The sequence below is a fragment of the Cyprinodon tularosa genome, unplaced genomic scaffold (assembly GCF_016077235.1).
Source record: "Cyprinodon tularosa strain WSP-4 unplaced genomic scaffold, ASM1607723v1 ctg8, whole genome shotgun sequence".
In the NCBI taxonomy this organism is placed as follows: domain Eukaryota; kingdom Metazoa; phylum Chordata; class Actinopteri; order Cyprinodontiformes; family Cyprinodontidae; genus Cyprinodon; species Cyprinodon tularosa.
The window spans coordinates 1,409,130-1,429,714 of record NW_024039562.1 but is presented as its reverse complement, the minus strand read 5'-3'; the positions used below and the strand labels follow the sequence as shown (position 1 = coordinate 1,429,714).

At 37.9% G+C, this 20,585-nt stretch overlaps 1 protein-coding gene across 3 annotated transcripts in view; it reads right to left on the bottom strand.

Moving 5' to 3' along the window:
• The window catches only part of zbtb46 (zinc finger and BTB domain containing 46), a 93,152-nt gene that overhangs the window by 60,754 nt on the left and 11,813 nt on the right, over nt 1-20,585 (bottom strand). For all 3 annotated transcript variants that reach the window (XM_038271388.1, XM_038271390.1, XM_038271389.1), the window contains exons 2-3: nt 5,177-5,397; nt 4,147-5,071 (exon numbers count right to left, since the gene is read on the bottom strand). In XM_038271388.1, the coding sequence (XP_038127316.1) occupies nt 4,147-5,071; nt 5,177-5,362 (1,111 nt within the window). In that variant the 5' untranslated portion in view covers nt 5,363-5,397. The remainder of the gene's footprint in view (nt 1-4,146; nt 5,072-5,176; nt 5,398-20,585) is intronic.

Sequence of the window (20,585 nt, the reverse complement as noted above, 5' to 3'; positions counted from 1 at the left end):
ATGGAGGTTTGCAGCCTGACTATTGCATAGGGCTGCGACTAACAATTATTTTGCAAATCGATTAATCTGTCCAATATTTTTTCGATTAATAATCCGACAGCTAAAGGTTCCTTGAAGATTTTAGCATATTGACAGATAAACTTTTTCTTTTTATCTTAAATGCAAAACGTTTCCATTTTTTTTCTACAATATTCGTATAATTTCTGATCTAAGTGAGTTGCTATGTCAACTAAAGACATGTTTTACAGTCTCTATACTCCAGTTAACAATTAATCGATTACTAAATTAGTTGATGATTATTTCAATAATCCGATTAATCTTTTCAGCCCTATTATTTAAAAAGCTAAATATCAGATTAGTTACTTAGTTGGGGATGCTCAGTGCAAAATGCATGATCAATAATATTATTTTAGAATAATTATTAATGTTTCATAACAATGTAGTAGAAATATATCAGTCATAAAAATTATCACTTTCTAATTCTTTGGCCCTTTAAGGTGCATGTACGCCTAATTTAGATCACTGACTAAAGGTGACAAAATCCTGGGCTTAAGAAGACTTAAGACTTAAGGACTCTAACTCTCATAAGTCTACAAGAGCCGCAGCATGCACCTTTGACCCTTTGTTATTTGGAGTTATAGAGATCTAATGAGCTTTATGCTTTAAAACTAAAATTAAAACCAGATTTCTTGCCAACATTCCCAGACGCCAACAAAAGCCTCAAAGCTCAACTACAAAACTTTGAGTGGTAGCAAAGTAACTTGCTCTTAAATTTCAAAGCCATCCCACTGAGGAAGAGTGGACAGGTTAATTCTTTACATGTTGATGTTGGCCAGCAGAGCTCAAGAGTGACTGGTTGCCTTTTGGCAAACACCAGTTGAGTTTTGACCAGCAGCATCTCTACACTTCCTCTATAACCTTTATGTGAGCAAACAGCTCTGATTAAACATTGCTTCACCACAGTCAGACTTAAACTCTACCTTCTACCAGAACCATGACACAGGCCAACAGTCTTAATAGTACCATTTAACTTTGTTGCTGTATGTTATTATGTATGAGTGTGTGTGTGATTTTGAGCCACAAGACATTTTGTACTTGGGCAAAGTAATAAGGTTCAACTTCGGGTCACAAAATCAGGGACTGAAGACACGTAAAGTTAAGGAGACAAACACTTCATAAGCCCAGAAGCAGGTACGGTTCAATTCCCATTTCCTTTTTGCTCCTCTGCATTTTTGTTCTCTCTAATTACCCCTCCAATCTAATGCTCTCTCTTCCTCTTCCATCTCGCCCTTTCCAGAAGGTCCTTCCCTAAACCCCAGAGAGAGGGGGAGGAGCCCGGGATGGCGAGGACGTGCTGGTAATCCGTGCAGTGACCCCAGGTCAATTCAATTATCCTGTTTTCTTTTACTGCACGACGTGTGTGCCCATTTCACAGCCAACTCCCTTAATGCGCCCAGGATTAGCTTTTCTTACTTTTAATAATCTACCTATTGACGCCTTGGGCCCACAACATGCACAAAGACGCACAAACACACATAGGTAACTTATCATGTATAAGTTTTGGAGAGGAACAACTTGCTTAACAGTTCTGCAAGCCCTAGGATAAAGGGAGAAATCTCAAAATAAATATGCATTTACCATTGTGTTTGTGTACGCATTTGCTTGTCTGTGTAACTGGGAGTGTGGCTTACATAAACTACAGTGAAGAGAGGATTGTAATATCCGTCTGCATTTACCAAGGCTTCACCTCACACCTTCAAGATTTTAGATAATCATCTTAGGCCTGACACGTTAGTGTATAAGCTCACTAATCACAATGCCGGAGGAGGGAAAAAATTAGGTCAATTTCCACAGAGTTGTTCTGAGTTTCTGTTGGACTATTTCAGGTGGCAGTCTAGAAAGTATCATGCACATGAGCTCCACAAAAGTCCCCGCAACACTTTGATTAGTTTTAGCCACTGAGCAATTGGTTAAACAGTCTTAAAGTTAAAATAGATTTTATCAACATTAGGTGTTTAGACGACAGTTTTACCCAATTATGGAACCTAATCTTGTTATCCTACCAGTCATTCAGTAATTACATCCATTAAAACAAAACTTACAGGCTAGGACTTAAACTGTAGCACTGCCTCCTCAAATCAGCCCTGCATCAGGAAATTAAAAAGCTTTTCTTTGACCTTCATTTATCCTTTTAAGTCCTTTACACTTAATGTTAAGACATTTAATCTAAGCACATGATTGGCCAAACCTGGTTTGTTTTCCCTATTGCTTAAATCACTTTCCTAAAATAGAAAGTTGCTGCACTCGGTTAACCTCGGAAGTCGGATGTAATAATTATATCACACCAACGTAACAATGTTCAATTGCAGGTTGGAGTAGAAGAATTTACTAAATGCTGTGCCTAATGATGTTGGCTGTTACCAATATAAGCTATCAAAACATACACTATACAAAAATCTTCAACTAGAGAATTTCTTAAGAAATATGTACATGTGCACTACGCAGCAAGCCAGAGAGGCAAAACTATAGTATGATAATTTTCTGATCACTAAAGCATTGAGAATGCATCTGGATGGCATTAATAACACTCTTCAGTGTGGAAGTTGCTACATCAAAAAGACTCAGAAGTAACAATTCATAATGTTAGAAACCTGTTTTAAAAAGCTAAGTCAGACATTTTCATTTTGTTAAATCAGCAAAGGAGTGAACTCTTCGGCAGCTAAAAGGAGGTATAAACATATCAGAGTTACTCTATATTTTTCTTCTAATTCTCAGTCTTTCTGTGTTAGAACACATTTGATTTGATGTTGTAATTCTACACATATGTACATTCGCATGTAAATTTGCATGTAACCACAACATTTAAATGTGATAATTTGCAACATTTGCGATATGTACTACTAGATATCTTCTTTTTTCTGTACAACTGCTTTCAAAATAAGACACTGTATTTGTGTAATTGTGCCTTAATTCGTAATGCCTCCTTTTAGCATAAGACCTTATATGTTACCTGACATGAATATATTCTTATTGTGGGTAGGTTCTTATAAGTTCTTGAACTTCTACCTATATGGAAGTAAATCTGTGTCGCTTTTCAGGCTGAAAATATTGAGTTATATTATATGCAGATTTTTTTAACACTCAAAAATTAAACTGAAAAATAAGTACTGAAAATGTAATCACTTTGAAATAGTAATGTGAAGTTTTAGCATTTAGAGAAAATAACAAATTAAATTTCAACTGTATAGAAATAATGACAATGTACTTCTTTTTAGGTCAAAAATGTGTTCTGAATATATATTTTAACACTGAAACAGTAAGTACAAACATACAACATTTAAATTTCAGTGGCATTTTTAATTCAAATCCCAGCGACACAGATTTACTTCCATATACCTCCTCCTTTGGAGCGCTACTAAAATGGCTTAATATCTAAATGTACATCTTGCTTGTATTATTGCTCAATGAAAATGAAATAGGAAAAATCAAATGTCTAATTTTAAAGCATGTCAACTATTTTGTCTTAGTTTTATATTAGCAAAAGTCTATTTCAGAGCAACCTATTCATAGTCACAAAGGGGTAACAGAAAGTGGGAACACGTTTTATTCTTTTGCTAAAAAAAAAACCTAAAACAAACAAACTTGGAATTGGCTAAAAGGAATATCGACATGTAATAGCTTTTAAAAAAGTTAGATCAAGAAATCTAAAAAAAAACTAAGGAATGTGATGCAAAGACTTTGTTAGAGCGTTAATCATATGTTGGATTATGAGGGAAAACCTCATTGACAAACCTTTGATTTGCTAAATTGGAAATATTGGGAACATTTGGGCTGATCTTCCAGACTTTGCTCAGTTTTTCTGAAGATGTTTCAACATATATTCAGGAGTCTTTATCAGTTTTCTCGGCTCACACTAGAGCAATCTGTAATTGGAGTGTTTGCTTCAGGGCGAGCTGACAGAATTGACAGACACTTGGATAGGTGTTTAAACGTTTTCAGAAAATCTGTTTGAAAGGCCAGTCGCTTCTTCAGCCTGTTTTATGGTTGCCATGAACCGGATAACTGAGATTTTGCAGAGGAATGTTTCTCAATTCCAATTTTTAACACTACAGCTGGCATAAACTGTGTTAGAGGCGTCAGTCTTACCTGGAATGTCTTGTCCATTGTAGGTCCATCCAGTGACAGCCAGCATGGAGGGGAGTGGTGATCCAGGCCTACTGTCTCTGTCTCTCTCCCTATCTCGCTGCCGATCCCAGGTTTTCTCAGCCTGTTGGGTAATATGCCTGACTGTATCCTTGTTCTTCCTGTTCTTCCTCCGGCCTGACCCTGATAGAGGTTGCCAGGGTCCTTCAACACCTCCACCACTAGATCCCCCTGTCCCTTGTTCTACATGTGTTGACCCTTTGGGAGTGTCCCTTGGATGAGAAGAAGAGGCAGGAGAAACTTGTTCCTCTTTGACACTGACCGGCCTATAGTCATGAGGCCAGGCAGGCTGAGAGTCATGGCAGGCTTCCTCTTGGCTCTCATGGCTCTTAGGAGGTTCTTGGTCTTCCTTCCCATACATGCTGCCTCCCTCATGGCAACTGGCAATGGCTGAATCCCCAGAGGAGTTGGCTGGACTAGTTCTGCGTGCCAGCCAGGGAGAGGTGCTGCGACCAGAAATTATAGAGGCCAACGCTTCAGAGGCTATACCCACTATCCCACCTCCTCCCAAACTAGCACCTGGAACACCCCCTGCTCCAGCTAAACCTACCCCTCCTCCAACCCCGGCTACTCCTCCACCTCCTCCTAAACCTGCAGCAACAGCTCCCATTTCAAAGTCAGCCAGCTCATCGGCCATTTCTGAGCGGATACTGATGTCAAGAGCAGCCTTGATGAAGCTGTGGCAGGCTTGGACAATGTCCGTCATCTGAAGGTAGCTGGCGGCCGACATAACCTCGATCACGTTCTTACTGGTAAGGGCAAGGTGAGCTGAGTACATAAAATCCAAGATGGCTTTGAAGCCGGTTGCCGTTACGATGTCGAGGTGAGTAACAGTAGTCTGATGGGGAGGCTCGGCTCCTTTCTTAACCTGCAGGATGACAAAAAGACTCTCTTAATTTTTGACTATAATGAATAAGGGGTGCAAAATGAATGTATAGTCCTCAGAATTCTCTCAGCATGCGCACTTCTTCACCTGGCAGTAAAGAGTCTTGAAGTAGCGTGAGGAGCCCAGAAGGACGTTCTTATGGGCCTTGAAGATCTTTCCGTCCACAATGACACAGGCGTCACAGAGGATGCCGTGCTGCCTCTGCTCATTGAGCTCTCTTAGGAGCTGACGGTAGTGAGATGAGATCTCCATGTCCTCCTTCCTGTTGTTCATCTGTGTAGCTGAACAAAAGCCTCTCCTTAAAACATCTGCAGAAAAATCAAAGACAACATGCAAGCAATAAGCTGGGGATGTAGTGTGGCTGAGAATATTTTATTTTCTGCAAGATATATTGATGGACTGCAGGATTATCGCATTGGCATTAAACAATGGGATATAAGACTTTAATCCTTTTAGTGCATCTATGTAGAAAAAAAGACTTTAGCCAAAGTCAATAAAATATCAGTAGGTAATATTTTAATAGATTTCTTTAACATATACAGGGTAATACTACCCTTGCTCATGAGATGCCAACCAGACCCAAGTCTGTTATCAGATTTAGCAGCTATGCAGCTGATGGGAAAAAAAGGTGAATTCTGGCATCGAAGGCTCATTCTTTGATGCGTTATTCATATTTAGTCATAATGCAGGACAAAAAAAATACAACATCAACTGTGGATGTAAAACCATTCTGGTTCAGAAAATATCTGTATCAGTGTATAATCAAAGCTACATATTACACTTGCACAATATATTGAATATCCATCATAGCAATACTAATGCAACATTGCCATTGCAAATGGGGTGTTTATGTGCACTATTTGGTAGGACATGCTGAATTATAGGGGAATAAAATAATGGCCCATTTGAAAGACCTACTGCCCTAACTTCCCATACCTGATGTCATTTTAGTTATAAAATATCTTTAACATTCTTTTCTTTAAGTATATGTCTTAAATATGTCTTATATGTATATGAAGAGAAAGGGAATTTAACTAAGACGGTCTCTAAAGATGAGAATATGCGAGCAATGGCTGTGACATGAAAACAAAGACATCAATGGAAACCACATCTCCACCACTTTAGTTTGATGTCTAAAAAAAGCCTGAAATCAAATAATCAAATATCTCTGTTTATGAAGTGCTTCTGACAGGTAGGTGTGTGTGTGAGATTAGTGGGGGAGCATTCGAGATACTGAATCACAGTGTAATGTACTAATAAATGCCAGTTAAAAAGTTAATCACATTCAGAAAGCATGTTTGAGGAAAAAAAATAAGACTCTGTTGTGTACAGACTAAGTTGCAATGAGTCTGATCAATTCAATGACTAAGAATGAAAAACACTCTTAACCATTGACATTAATGTTTCTGTTCCCCAACACTTCAGTTAGAAGTGGGAGCCCAAAGGTTTATTTTCTGAAAAACCAGAAAACGGACCACTAATAATTTGGGCTCTAAATTTGCCCAAGGTTTGAACAGTCAGAAAAATGAGGATGAAGAGATGGTTCAAGGAAAAGCCACTGAAAGAAGGCTGCAAAGAAAGATGTGAACATCGGCAGGTCAACTCAAGCAGAAGGTGGCATAAAGTACATAAATCTAAGCTATGGCAAACCAGCACACACACACACAAACACACCGGGTGAGGCAGTGCATTAGCTGGAGCATTAGCAGCCGCCGCTCCTGCTTTCGTCTCGGAAAGGGCTAAATCGCGTGGACGCGGAGTGTTACCAAACGCAGCAGTGATTTGTTTTGGGAACGCCACAGCTGTCAGCTCTCATGGGCCACTCAGAGAGATGACAGCTCGGGTTGGTCAAGGTGACAGCAGCGTTTGCTCGGGGGCTGGCACACTTCAGGTCATGTTTAGCAAAGCTCTGCTCAACCTGATGGCTTGTAAGATCAGATAAATCCACAGTGTCTCCCACGTCTACTCGGACAAACACACCTCCTATGAACAGCAGTGGACATGCCCACCGAGCGATTGTGACAGCAGCTGAAGCCTTCTCTATCAGTGCATGAAAGCCTTTAGTTTGATTGGTGATTTTTTGAAGTTATGGGGGGAAAAAAGACTGAAAGAAAAAGAAAGTTGGATGTAAGTGCTGAAAAACAGCGTCCCTGAGAGACTCAAAAGGCAGGTTTTGACGCAAATGTTTTTTTATCCTAGGGCTCACATATTTTGTTGAAAGAAAAAGTGGGCTAACCTTGAGATATTCTTTCCTCTCTGTATAGCACTGACAGAGGTATTGAGAGGCTTCACCTCTCACCTTTAGAGACAAACCGAGAGGCTTTAAAGAGACTGCAGTTGTGCTCAACCTTTCTCAGGGCCACTCGTGCATTCAACTGCAAAGCCTGCAGTATATGTGAGCTACATTAAACACAAAAGAAATCACTTATTCAAAAGAAGTCACTGATTTACACAGACATAGTCCTCCTTTTCTCTTTTCCCCAGTTTTTTTTCTGGTCTGTGTGGATGGTGTAACGAAGCATTGGTCTGCATCACAGAATGCTCAGTTGATGTTATGCATTAGGAGTAATTATTGAGTAATTATCATTTCAGATTTAGATTCATCTAGATGTCTTTTTCTGTGAGTAACTTTGTTAAATTAATAAACCAGATTCTAATAAAAGCTAAATATTGAAGCATCCTTTCAACCAGATTAGAATCTTTGTATTTACTCACTGACATGGTGACATTTACATCTAATGAATTCAATCTGAAAGCATAGAAAGTAAAAAAAAAAAAGATATGTATTAAAGAATTTGTCTAAGGTCATCAGCATTTCAACCTTTCCCAATGTAAAAAAGTCCCTTTTTTAATAAACAATGGTAACATCAATCTTCAAGGTTTTTAGGAAAAAAAGGCATTCAAAGATTTAAATACAGACTTTGGAAAGTCAATGTGCCTTTTAACTAACTTTATTGTCATTATTTAAGCCAAAAGAACAGATACTTCAGCAAAATGTTTTAGTTTTGAACATAATAATTCGGTTGAGCCTAAAAAGGCAGTTTTCATGAAAAAAGTTAACTGAAGTGATCATATACTTTTTTAAACTCATGATTTAAATTACAACCATTTCCTGTTTTTGTTTGTTTAAGACCATATAAATAGAGGATGATAACTACCATCTGCAGCCCACAACAATGCAGGGTGTGATTGTAATTTGTTTCATTTTACAAACTTGGTTTTAGGTGTTGCCACAGGTTCCACTCAAACTTTATGTAAAAAATATTGGAAAATGTTGCAAGACATCTTTTCTAAATCATGATTCAAAAATAAAACAATTGGCTATATTTTATTCATTGAATCTACAACTACAGTTAGGTGCTATATTTTTAAATAATTTTTCTTAAGAGCATCCCTTTACTAAACGTATTTATTGATCAATATTGTTCAGGGTTTTTTTTTTCTTTCCAGGAAAAAAAAAAGCTCTGCCTGGTTTCTTAAACAATGGATTCAGAAATAAATCTCTCATTGCTGTAAATGCACAGTTTACAGCCAAGGTTGTTTTTTTTTTTTACATATTATATAAAATAAAATAAGGCTTTTCCCTGAAGGTTCGTAGGGAGACAGAGGCTTGTTTGGGCAGGAGTAAGGGCACTTTATTCTCAGTTTATTATGCTTTTATAAAACTCTTATACTCCTATCACACTGTTCCGGACCAGTTTTGTGTTTTTATGCTGTTTCAAAATACATGAGCAATCCAGAATGAACTATTAGAATGTCTTCCACCATAACATATGTAATGTTACATCTAATTGATCAAGGCTACCATCGATGTTTGAAAATATTAAATCTTTGGATGATATGAGCTGTTAGAGATGGAAATATGTATCAGCATTGTAAAACCACATACTGAATAAGTCTGAGCATTTGAGGTTACAGTGTCAGTTTATGTCTGTAATAATCAAATTAAACAAAAGCAGCAATCAGTAAAGGGTAATACAAAAACAGGACCAGAGATAGAAAGCCAAGGAGATCTAATCAGATTTCTTGCTTCAGCAGACTAAGAGACATTCTGAATTAGAAAGTTAGGTTGAGAAGAGGAGCTTTAATGGGGCACGCTTTGACCTCTAAACTCTTAGCTTCCCTAATTGGCTCGTTTAATTTCGGCATATCCAATTCCCTCCAGTCAGAAGCCCCTTTTGCAGAGGGACCAATCCCAAGTTACCCCTATTATATGATACATAAACACCCATCCAGTCTTTTCTTCTTTTCCGTTTTAATTTTAACCCATGAGATGCAGGAACAAAGTCTGTTCTTTTAAGCAGTAAAGCCTTGATTCAAAGCACACTTTTTTTTGTGGAAACAGACACTTGACACAAGATGGAAAAGTAAGGTAAAATGAACTTGTCAAACAATCAACTATGGAGAGGGAGAAAGAGAGGGAGAGATATTTGTGTCTAAAGCATTAGCAGTCTCACCAAGGTTACAAAAACTAAAGCATGCTTTCAGCATGTCACACAGCACAAAAAAGCTTTTTTGTCCCTCTATGAAATCTCAGTACTAACAAAAAAATGAAGGTAGAAGTCATCTGGAGATGAGATCACAGTCTGTGGTACTTATTTCTGGTCAAAAACTATTGTTTCAGTAAATAGTGCCTCCAGATTTCCAAAACCCTGTCACCCCTTTTAAGACCAAATCAAAAGAGACTGTCCTCCCTAACCCCTCCTTTTCACAAAAATACACAGTCAAGAATCTGCTCCCCTCAAACAGACACAAAGCGCCTACTTCTAAACGTGTAAACACAAGCTATAACTAAAAACACCCACATTGGCACACTTAACAGAGCCGTTATGGCATCAAGCGTTGTTTGTCCTGGTCACATCACAGCAAAGTCACTTTAGGCCCCGGACAGAAAGACAGCTAAAGAGATGAGACGTGTGATGGAGCGAGAGAATGGGGCTCCATCCTTTCTGCGTTTCCTTTTAATGCAGCCTGTCCCTCCGAGCCACTTCTCTGCCTCCTTGACCGCACAGGACCGAGGGGAGACTGAGCGCAAGGTCCTTCTGGATCAAATACAAAGTAGTACTTTGATTTGTTTGATAGGAAGGCTTTTAGAGCCGTATAAACTGAGTTTTCAGAAGGTGCTCTGACATTCTGCTGGTTATTATTGTCACCTTATTTAGACTTATTTTACATGGAGTATAAAACAAATTTGGCAATGAGAAGTTTTTGAAAAACATGTTGATATTTCTGTGGAACGAGTCTTCAATCAATAGGCACAAGTTTTAATTTTTAATTTCCAGAGCTTCAATAGGTAAGGTCACTCATTATGATGAAGCTATTCTGTACACTTGGTGCTACATTTCTCTTTAAAAAGATGAAAGATTTTGCTGTTTTAATAATATAACAATCAAGAAGTCACCCTTCATTTACATTTTGAACCTTTTTTCCTGTCATATACATTAATCGTAATATTAACTAAATAAATTCTATGAAGTTGTTCCTAAAAAAAAAAAAAAGTAATTTTAAAAACAAGAAAAAACAAAATGTTAAAATCATTTCCCTGCATTTCCATTAGGTGCTATTCATTTAGCCTCTTTGCTATTTTGTACATGCGCCCTTTTTGAAAATTTCTTATTGATATTTTTTTTTGCGGGGGGGGCTATAGAAAGGAGCCTTATTCCAAAAGGCATGTGGTACAGACCATGCTCTGATTTGTATTCACCTTCAGGACATTTCTACAGCTGATTATTTGAAGTAGATGTGGTTATGAGACTCTGGTGATGTTATCTACCAGCTCAGTTATTTCTATTCAATCAATGCTACTAATCTCTCAGAACAATCAACTGGCAGAAAGATGAATCAGAAACAGATTAACACAAAACAAATCAAGTGAATTTGAGCGTTTTACAATAATTTGTCCTTAAAGTGGAACAAATTATACGCTTATCAAAAAGAAATAGACTAATTTTCTAAATACCAAATTAGAAGGCTATGTAATGGCTTATCAAGAGGAACTAAGGCCCATTCCCATCCTGTGCTAATGTGTCTTGAGTGATCAGATCATGTCCTGGCAGCTCTTAACACAGATGTGAACACAATCAAAATGCATTGTGGACGTCTTCCTTCAGACCACTGGCCTGACAGCCCGGATCCTTGAAACTACTTTGGTTTGCAGCCTTAATGAAATCTATCCTAGGACATGTTGATGGACCACCACCTGGACTGACTCCCTTCTTGTAGTATAATTACCTGCACAACTCTTTACCAAAATCAGTGCTGATGTCACCAAGTACAAGTCAATGAAAAGCTATAGGATAGGATACAAATAATGCACTATTTCAAGGTCACACACCATTTATTTTCTGTTTCCTCTGTATTCTGGCATGATTACAAACTGCAGTTAAGTAACTGAGAGCTTGTAGGTGAAATATCCACTCAAAATTAAGTAAAACAGATGGATGTGAGCCATGTCTGATTAATATCATAGATGCTGTTTATGAATGGTTATGTGGTCTTGTATAAACACTGGCGGACCTGTTGATCATTTAAATGTTAGGTGCAAATGGTTGTCGCTATGCATGCCAATATCAGGGGTGTGCATTGCCTTGTTATGAATTGGCAAATGAACAAGAGGGTTCAAAGCTTCGTTGCTTCATTCACTAAAAAATATATATTTTTTATTTTTATAATCTGGCTACCCAGGACTAATGCTACCTTAAAATCAGTTTTAATTTAGATAAAGCATGCATCAATAAACTCTTTCTATATGTATAATTAGATATTATTACATAGAAATTGGTTAATATGTTTGATGAGGTTACTTCATAAATGCCTAGTACTCTATTTAGTGTTCTATCTACTTTAATTATGACCGTTTGCCTCTGTCAGCAATGAGCATTTCTTCCAAATACATATTAAAGCTTAATCTTTTTATTTTCAAAGTCGTTTACATTGCATCTTAATGAGAGGTCACAATTACACTTACAATTACAAAGCAACATTATCATAATCAAAGGGAAACAGATGCATTAATTATTTTTTTACAAGAAGCTAATAAAGGGGTTTATTTTGAAATGTTGGCAAAATAAAGACCTAAAATCACACAGTTTAGAGCTAACAAGCACAGTTTATATTAACCAAAAGCAGAACATTTCTACAAAGCTACTCTGTTTTTTATTAAATCTAACTTAAACCGGAAGGCTTTCCACTGATGCCATGGAGTAAACATACAGTAAACAGGCTCCACATTACTTTGGTAGTATCAGTATCATGGTATCACATCAAAGTTTCAAAACCGTTAAAAAAAACATTACGAGTGTAAACATTTATTTTAATGAGACACCTGACAATTTTTTTTTACTCACTGCATGGAGTATGGAGTAACACATCTAAGCCCCTCCCCTACCCGTTGTTCCACAGATCTGCAGACCTGAAAATACTGTAAAAACACATGCTTTCATCAAATAGAAGCTGTTTGGTGATTTTCCCTGGAGCTAATAACATAAAGCCGTCACTTTCATCAAGGTTACATTGTGGTTAGTAAATGTAACAGTACCACCATGTTATAAATGCATTAATTAGTTTGTTGCATTATTTCATTAGGAGAAGGAACACTTTTTGTTTTTCTCTTTGATTTAAAAGGAGTCAGATAGATGAGGTAATAGATTTTCTTTGAATGAATATCACACCACGTTCCTCCAGCTTACCATGCACCAAACACATTCAAACCATTGTACCTGCTCCTTACAGATACTTTTTTAATTATTATTGAGCAGTTGATATATTTTCTCTCAGGCTTGTTGATTTTATTCCAATTAAGATTTAAAAATGCTTTAAAATAATATTGGCCTGCAATGGAAATGTCATTAATATCTGCTAATGTGAGATACATAATTCTTATTCCCCATAAATATCCATGTCCTAAGACAACTTTTTTATTTCTGAAAATATTACTGATATTGCAGCTTTGAGTATTAAACGACACCGTAGTTGATATAGTATTGACACAAATTTACATATATTTAGATACTTATTTCATAGTGTGGGCTGTTAGAAAATGCTTGATTAACTGATATTACTCAAACAGAAAGCAACGTTAAGAAAAATTAGGTATGATAACTGAACTATTTGTTATTAACCAATATGTTATATAAGCTTTAAATAGAAGCTGATAGACACAAAATGCTTCTATCACTTTGCTTATTCGGATATTTTAAATGCAGGCCACTATATTCTGATATTTGTCATCCCTGCTTATTGGAATATTCAGTTTTGTTTATAGTATCATAGAGATTTGGACCGTGCAATTAAATTAGGTTTAAAGTGTATTAGGGTGAAATACAAAAGCTAAGAGTTTACATGGTCAAACATCATCAGATTCACAACAGAGCTTTAAAACATTTAAAGGGTAAAAAAATGAAGGACTTCAAGTTTATATTGCATCAAATTACAACAACAAAATAATTATAAACTGGAGGAAAAATTAGTTTGGCTGAGGGTAGCCACCACTTTCTAAAGTAAAGCAGAGATCTCACTTTACCTCAGTAACAATGAGACAGTTCAATTAGACTTCAAGGTTTTCCTATTATTTTCAATCCAAAGTTGAATAACTGATGGATAATGACGGATAATAAACTGTTGTTCCGCGAACAGGAGCACATTGCTGGCTCATGAATGGCTGCCATGAACACAGGCTGAGGATTCACAGAAAGAAGCAAGGTGAAGAGTCACAAGTGAGAAAAACATAAAACCTCCGAGAGATAAAGAAAGGTGGAAAACATGGGAGAACAATCAGATGTAGCAGAGACAGAGTGAAACAGGAGGAGGCAGGAAGAGAGGAGAGAGTGACTCAGGCAGCCAATATTTTTTAAACAGCTTTGCTTCCACTCAACTGGGCATCAAGGCCATTATCCCGGGGTTAATCCCCAATCCGATGGAGCTGGCAGCCTTCCGGGACAAGCCAGGGTGGCAGTCCATCAACAAGGCAGGCACGGACAAAAATAACACACACTCAAGCGCATGCACATGACAGACACAGGAAGGCATGCAAGCTGCAATTAGAGCAAAACAACCCAAAAAGCTATTAGATGTAAATGGCTTTTTTTCTTCTCTTCTGCTGAAAACAAACTATTGTTCATGTCTGTTTCTGACTTTTTTTATAAGTCCCTGTGCGTTTTTGTGTTGTCAGTCTGCCTTGCATCTTTTAATCACACATCCTCCATCTGTCCACCCCTCCTGGATGCTCGAATCATGCCCACATTTTGTAACTCTACCTCCAAAACACTCTCCCTTTTCCCTGTCCTACGTTTCCCTGGACAGCATCCAAGGAGGCAAGGTGGAAGAAGAGATTGACTCAAAGGATAGTCGTGTCATGTGGAGAGGGACCAAAGGATCTAAGAGGCTTTGAGAGACTTAACACGACTCCCTTTATCCCCTGCTCCGCCCCTCTAGGGTCTTACCCTGCACCCGCTGTCCCCAAAACAATATCTGCACCCCTTCTGATTTACACCCGAAGATGTAAACACGGTTACATTTTGATCATGCATTCAGTCAAAAGACTTACAAAAAGCTCTGTCTCTAAATAAAATAAAAAAGGTCTTCCCAAGCTTATGACACCAATGTGTCACTTCTGTAATGTTGTGTCTTCTCACCTTCAGCCAAACAGGTGTTAAACCTCTAGTGATCTGATGGAAATCCAGGATGGATAGGGATCATCCCAGAGTGTCCAGAAAGGAGGTGAGACATTGGTGATGATTTCTTTTCAGGCCAGATTTAAACTTCCTGCCACCTCTTATGAACTATCAGTGACAGTTTTTGAAAACAGGGTGTAATACCTGCATCTTTTCCATCTCTAAGACATTCTTTATTTTCTATTTTCCTCATTTGCACTCATGAAAGTAGGAGAATGTGCACGTAAATGTGTGGTTTCTGGGCTATCATTCTCTCCAGGCCCCCTAAGCCTTTTACGTCTCCCGTGGTAACTCCCTGCCTGACGACCCGGGGCTTAGCCTAAATTCTCTCTCTATTAAAAGCTGTGAAACGCAAATAATGAAACATCTCATTACCACTGTCGGAGAACCCAAAATGAAAGGAGGGGGTGAGAGGGAGAGAAAGAAGGAGGGGAATGACAATATGAAACAACCACAGAGGACTGTAGGTGAGAGTATGGGGATAAGCGAGCCGAAGCAGGCAATAAAGGAGCTGAACAAGGAGAGCAAAGAACATAAGACAAAGAATGGGTGGGAGCAGGTAGCCTCAGTGGGTCTTTTTTTTAATGCATGTTGCTGTTAACTTTGGTCGTACGCATTAGTTTCCACCAATGCAGAAACACAGCAGAAGTACTGATGGATTATCAGCTGGGTTTATCTATTACCTACTTCAGTTTTAAAACACCCCATTAACTTTCAATTGCTGTTATGAAGGATCACATTCCATACAATTTAGTAACCTATATTAGGATTATTAGTTGCTTTGTCATAATTACTCCTTGTTTGATCTAGAAGATAAAAGGACAGGGTGTTTTTCTGAGAATCTGAATAAGTGTATAATTAATAGAAATGTATAGAAACAATTGGCTGGTCAGCATCATTTTAATATTTTCATCTTGATCAGAAATCAGCTGGGTAGATTTCTCTTATGTGTGAACATACCACTGCTAAGCGTGACCTTATAATGCCAAACACTGTTTGGTGTGCAGGCTTTTACTAATAAAATAACTGTTGAAGACACAATGTCAGGTATTTCAGCCTCAATTAGGTCTTTGAAATTAACTTGGAGGAAAGAAAAATACATATAAAAAAGATACTTAAAAGAAAGCAGCATTTTTAGCTAACACTATAACATGTTTGTAATTTATGTAGGCTATTAACAACAATCTGTACTTCTCTTATAACCTATAGACCCAATGCTTCAGGTTCTACAAAAAGCTGCATGGCACTGAAAGGATGGAGTCATGTGATAATTATATTACTTCACTCAGTCTTCATCAGCAAAAGCCCCATTTGAATCATTGCAACAGAGTCATCAAGTGATTGTCCAACCTCTGTTCTTGTTAAGGGAAGTCATGGGAACACAAGTTTTAGGGAGTAATGCAGTAAAAGTACCCATTGAGTTAATAATTTTTGGGAAATCTGCGTAGTTTTGTTTTTCTTTTGAATAAAAGAACAACTTTTATAAATAATGAATATATTTCACTTCTTTCTTTGTCAGGAAATTGAGAATAAATAAAAATATGCATAGTAATTCATTTTTAAATTTTATCTACATTCACCCACACATATTTTTGTATATGACAGACTACAATTTATTTCTACATATCACACTTACATCATATTAACACATTTTCTTAATCTCCACACTTCACCTACAAAGCCATGGATGGCTGGGTGGGTAGGTCAGTAGGTACACATGCCGACACATCACCTTAGCATCATCCTGCATCATCTTAGCACCACATTTGGGTATAAAACAGACTTGCTCAGACAAGTGCCATCGTAGGCAGTCATCCTGTCCTCTACTGCTTCCCCACAACTAGTCTAAGGCATTGCTGAGTCAGCACCTTGAGTTAGCAACTAATATTAAAATGCTTCGGCCTTCTGCATCCTGCCAAGCCTCCCTTAACCTACGGTGACAGACGAAAAAATCCTGACCCTAAAAACATTTACCTGCTGCATAACAACTAGTGTTGCTCTGCTTCATCTCAGATTACGCTAGCTCCTAGTTCCCCTCATCCTGACCACACCCCCAATTCATCACCAGTGATTATCCCAACATTTAGCCCCGCCTTTAAATATTGCATAAATCATTATGATTAGTTCCTGTAGCTCCTTAGATGGCAACTTTTAATTCGAGTAACAAGTAATGTTTAAGAAGTATACAGTGAATCTTACTTCAGTGCAGGTTTAAGCTACTCTACCCACCTCTTAGTACATGGTTGTTTATTTAAAAGTAAGTAAGTAAGGGCACAAAGAGGCAAGGGAGGATTGATCTGGAGCCAATTAAATCTAAGCCATCCAGTATGTTAAAAAGCTGCGTTATGCAGCATGCTTTATATCTGGATATTTTGTCCATCTGAAACTTTAGTGTGAAGAAGTATCAGTATTCCTTTCCTTCATTGATATTTATGCCAGTTTCTGTTTGTCAAGTCTTATCTCTTTTTTCTAAAAGCACAAAAATAGCTTAGCGCTTGAAATAAACATTAATAAGACTTTAGACCCGCATAAGTTCTAGAAAGCGTCCCCATTTTTCCTCCCCTCTGCCAACAAGCTCTTCAGCGTCTCTATGCCTACGTGTCGTGTGTGTCAGCAAGTGCATGTGGACGTCCAGAGCCTCTCGTAGGTCTCATCACAAACCTGTCACAGCAAAAAAAGCAACCTGTCACGACTCAGCCAGACACGACTGTACATGACTGTACCACAAAGAACACAAGCAGCCTGTTCACAAGCTGTTAAAGCAGTCAGCAGCTCCAAAGGTCTCAGACAAAGAAACACATACGCGACACTCACACACACAGAAAGACTAAACAGAACAGAGGAAGGTTAGAGAAAGAGAATGGAAAGGTGACAGAGTGTATAAATAAATAAAAAAAAGATCATATGGTACCAAAATATCAATCCTGTGGGAATAAATGTCTGAAGTGTCTGATGACTGAGAGCTAATTGTTGTTTGTTAAAATGTGTGGCTTCTGAATGACTGAACGATGGTGACTCACTGCTGGTGGCCAGTAGCTCTCTGGTGCCGAGGCGGGTGTCCTGGGAGTGTGGGTGTGTGTGTGTGTGTGTGTGTGTGTGTGTGTGTGGGTGTGGGTGTGTGTGTGCGTGCGTGCGTGCGTGCGTGCAGGGGTAACTTGGTGTGACTGTCACTGTCAGACACCAAACACAGGCAGCTCTCTAAAATCCACACTGAGCACCAGATTACAATGAACTCATGCACAGAGGGGAGCAAAGAAGCAGCGGCTTAAGTGTGCACTCACAAGTTCAACCGGCACGCCTTGCGTCCACCAGCACCCACCCGACGACCCACCACACACACGTTCAGTTCATGTTCAAGAACCCATACAGCACAATGTAAACTTTACTCCACTGGTAATTCCAAATAAATAAACAAGATTCACTTAAACCTGTTTCCACCATCTACAAAGCAACAACAACTGAGCAGTAGAGATTTACATATAGATAGAAAAGCACACTTGTATTTATTACCCTTAGGCTCTGTTGTCAGTCATCAAGCTGATCAAAAAGCAGCTACAATGCAACACTGATAAATCTTGGAGCGCTTCTCCGAATCTGTCCCTCAATGACAGCGACAAAAAAAGGAGGTAAGATAAAGGGAGAAGAATCAAGGGGAGAGAAGAAGAGCATCTAAATATAGAGAGGCTTGCATTTTGAAATAAAAAAAATAGACAGTGTAGGGTGAGGGAGAAACAAGACGAAAGAGAAGAAAGGAATGTGAAAAAAGGAGGAAAAGAGGAGCAAGTGAAAGAAAAGAAGAGTTGGACATAGGGCAGGGAAGCATGATGGAGTTCAATAAGCTGCAGACTGTATCACTTCAGGTGCTCATCAATGCGTAATGTCAATACTGTAGGTCTGGCCTTTGTGTAAGCTCCTCAGCAGTTTCAACAAACCGTCTTCGACTCTTAATATGCTGAGTGGAATCTAACAGCAATCAGCAAAGATGTAAAATCATTAAAGGTCTTTGTCTCTATTGTTTCTGTGCTGGGCTCTGATTGGCTATTTTGCATGGAACCATTCCTGCAATTTTCCACTACATATTCTAAGGCAACAGTGGCTTGCAATGAAATTCAACCCCCCCCCCCCCCCTTTTTTTGGACTTTTTGCATTTAATCACATGCTGTCTTCTTATAAACATAAACTAAAATATTTCGTATCAAAATTTTATCTGATACACCAACATAAAGTGGTGTATAATTATACATTTAAGGATCATGATACATTATTTATATATTTTAACATGTAAACATCAAAGAGGGTTTTGTGCGTTTTTGTTCAGTGTCCTTTAGTCTGAAACCCCTAAAAGGAATCTTGCCAAAAATAGCTCACCTAAAGAAGTTATTTAATCTCAGATTAAAGAAGAACAAAAAAATTACAGTTATCCACGTGAGTTGACAGGTTTCAAAGTTTTAAGGTAACTGCTAGCTGTACAGTCCACAGACATAGCCCATACGGAAAAGGGGGAGTAAGAAAAGCTATGTTGGTACTTTTTTCACCTTGTTGCAATCCATGGCGTGAAAACTGAAAATATCTGGAAGGGTGATCTGGATACATGGGAACCAGACTTTTTTTTGAGTAAACTAAATATTCATAAAAATGATGAAACATGGTGTTATAGGAAATCTCTGTGTCTACACTTTGAAGCTTTCTCTCTCTGGTTATTTTTCCTGAAAAGAAACCAGTCAGGACAAACTCTTTAAATAACACTTTATAATGTGTATGTATTAAATAACCAAGAGACATGACTGCAGATTTTGATAGAAATTGTAATCTTAATCAGATCAGAGAAGTTGCTTTGAGTTACAGAAGGCAGCTCCTTACCAACCGGGTTCACTTCTAGTGAAGCGGCCATGATTCACAGTTAGATAAGCGTTTTATACATCTCCAGTCTGCCACATCATCACATCATTACATCATACACGTTTTCAGATGAGGAGACATCCAAAGCTCCAGCCATATCAAAATATGACATTGTGTTCTTAGCTGAAGGACGCCGCACTCATTCCATTCCCAAATCTTTGCCACATACAGAATGAAGATGCTAACTGTATATCCGGACAGAGGAACTGTCCTAATTAGATAAAATACTGGGGAAAACATCAGTTCTGACTGGTAGCTAATATTACGGTGTAATAAACTCACACATCATCAGTGATAATTATCCTAACAATGGTGATGGAAGCATCATGCACTTCATCATGCTGTTTCTTACTCAGGTATAGGTAAGCTGGGTAAAGCTGATAGGAAAATTCAGCTACACAGGACAATTAATGGAGAAAACCTGTTAGGGAGAAGGTTTACCTTCTAGGAGGACATAGAGAGTAAAAATTCAGCCAGGAGGAAAATGAAACATGTTAAGAGAAAAAAATATATATATACTAATTTACTCATTTCGTATTGTTAAAGCACAGAGATAAATCTAATTCAAAATATGTTGCAAACATGTTATTATTCAGCTGTTCATTAATATTCCTTATTCTGTCTCACTTTAGAAAAAGCTCTAGATGCTCTATCTCTAAATCTGAAGATATATCCTAAAAGACTTACATCTGTAACTGAAGCAAAATATGGAGCACAAAGTTTTGACTCAACTGAGCTGAATAGGAGTCTAGATAACGCTTTTCAGATTAAAATTATAAAGGAAAAAAAATACTTTGACATAGTAATTTTGTGCTTTGACATAAACTCCAAAAAAAATTTAGCAAAGTATGAGGTTGTTGCAGACAAAACTTGGAAAAGAGTTGTAGATACTTCCATAAAACACTATAAATGAAAAATAAGGCTTT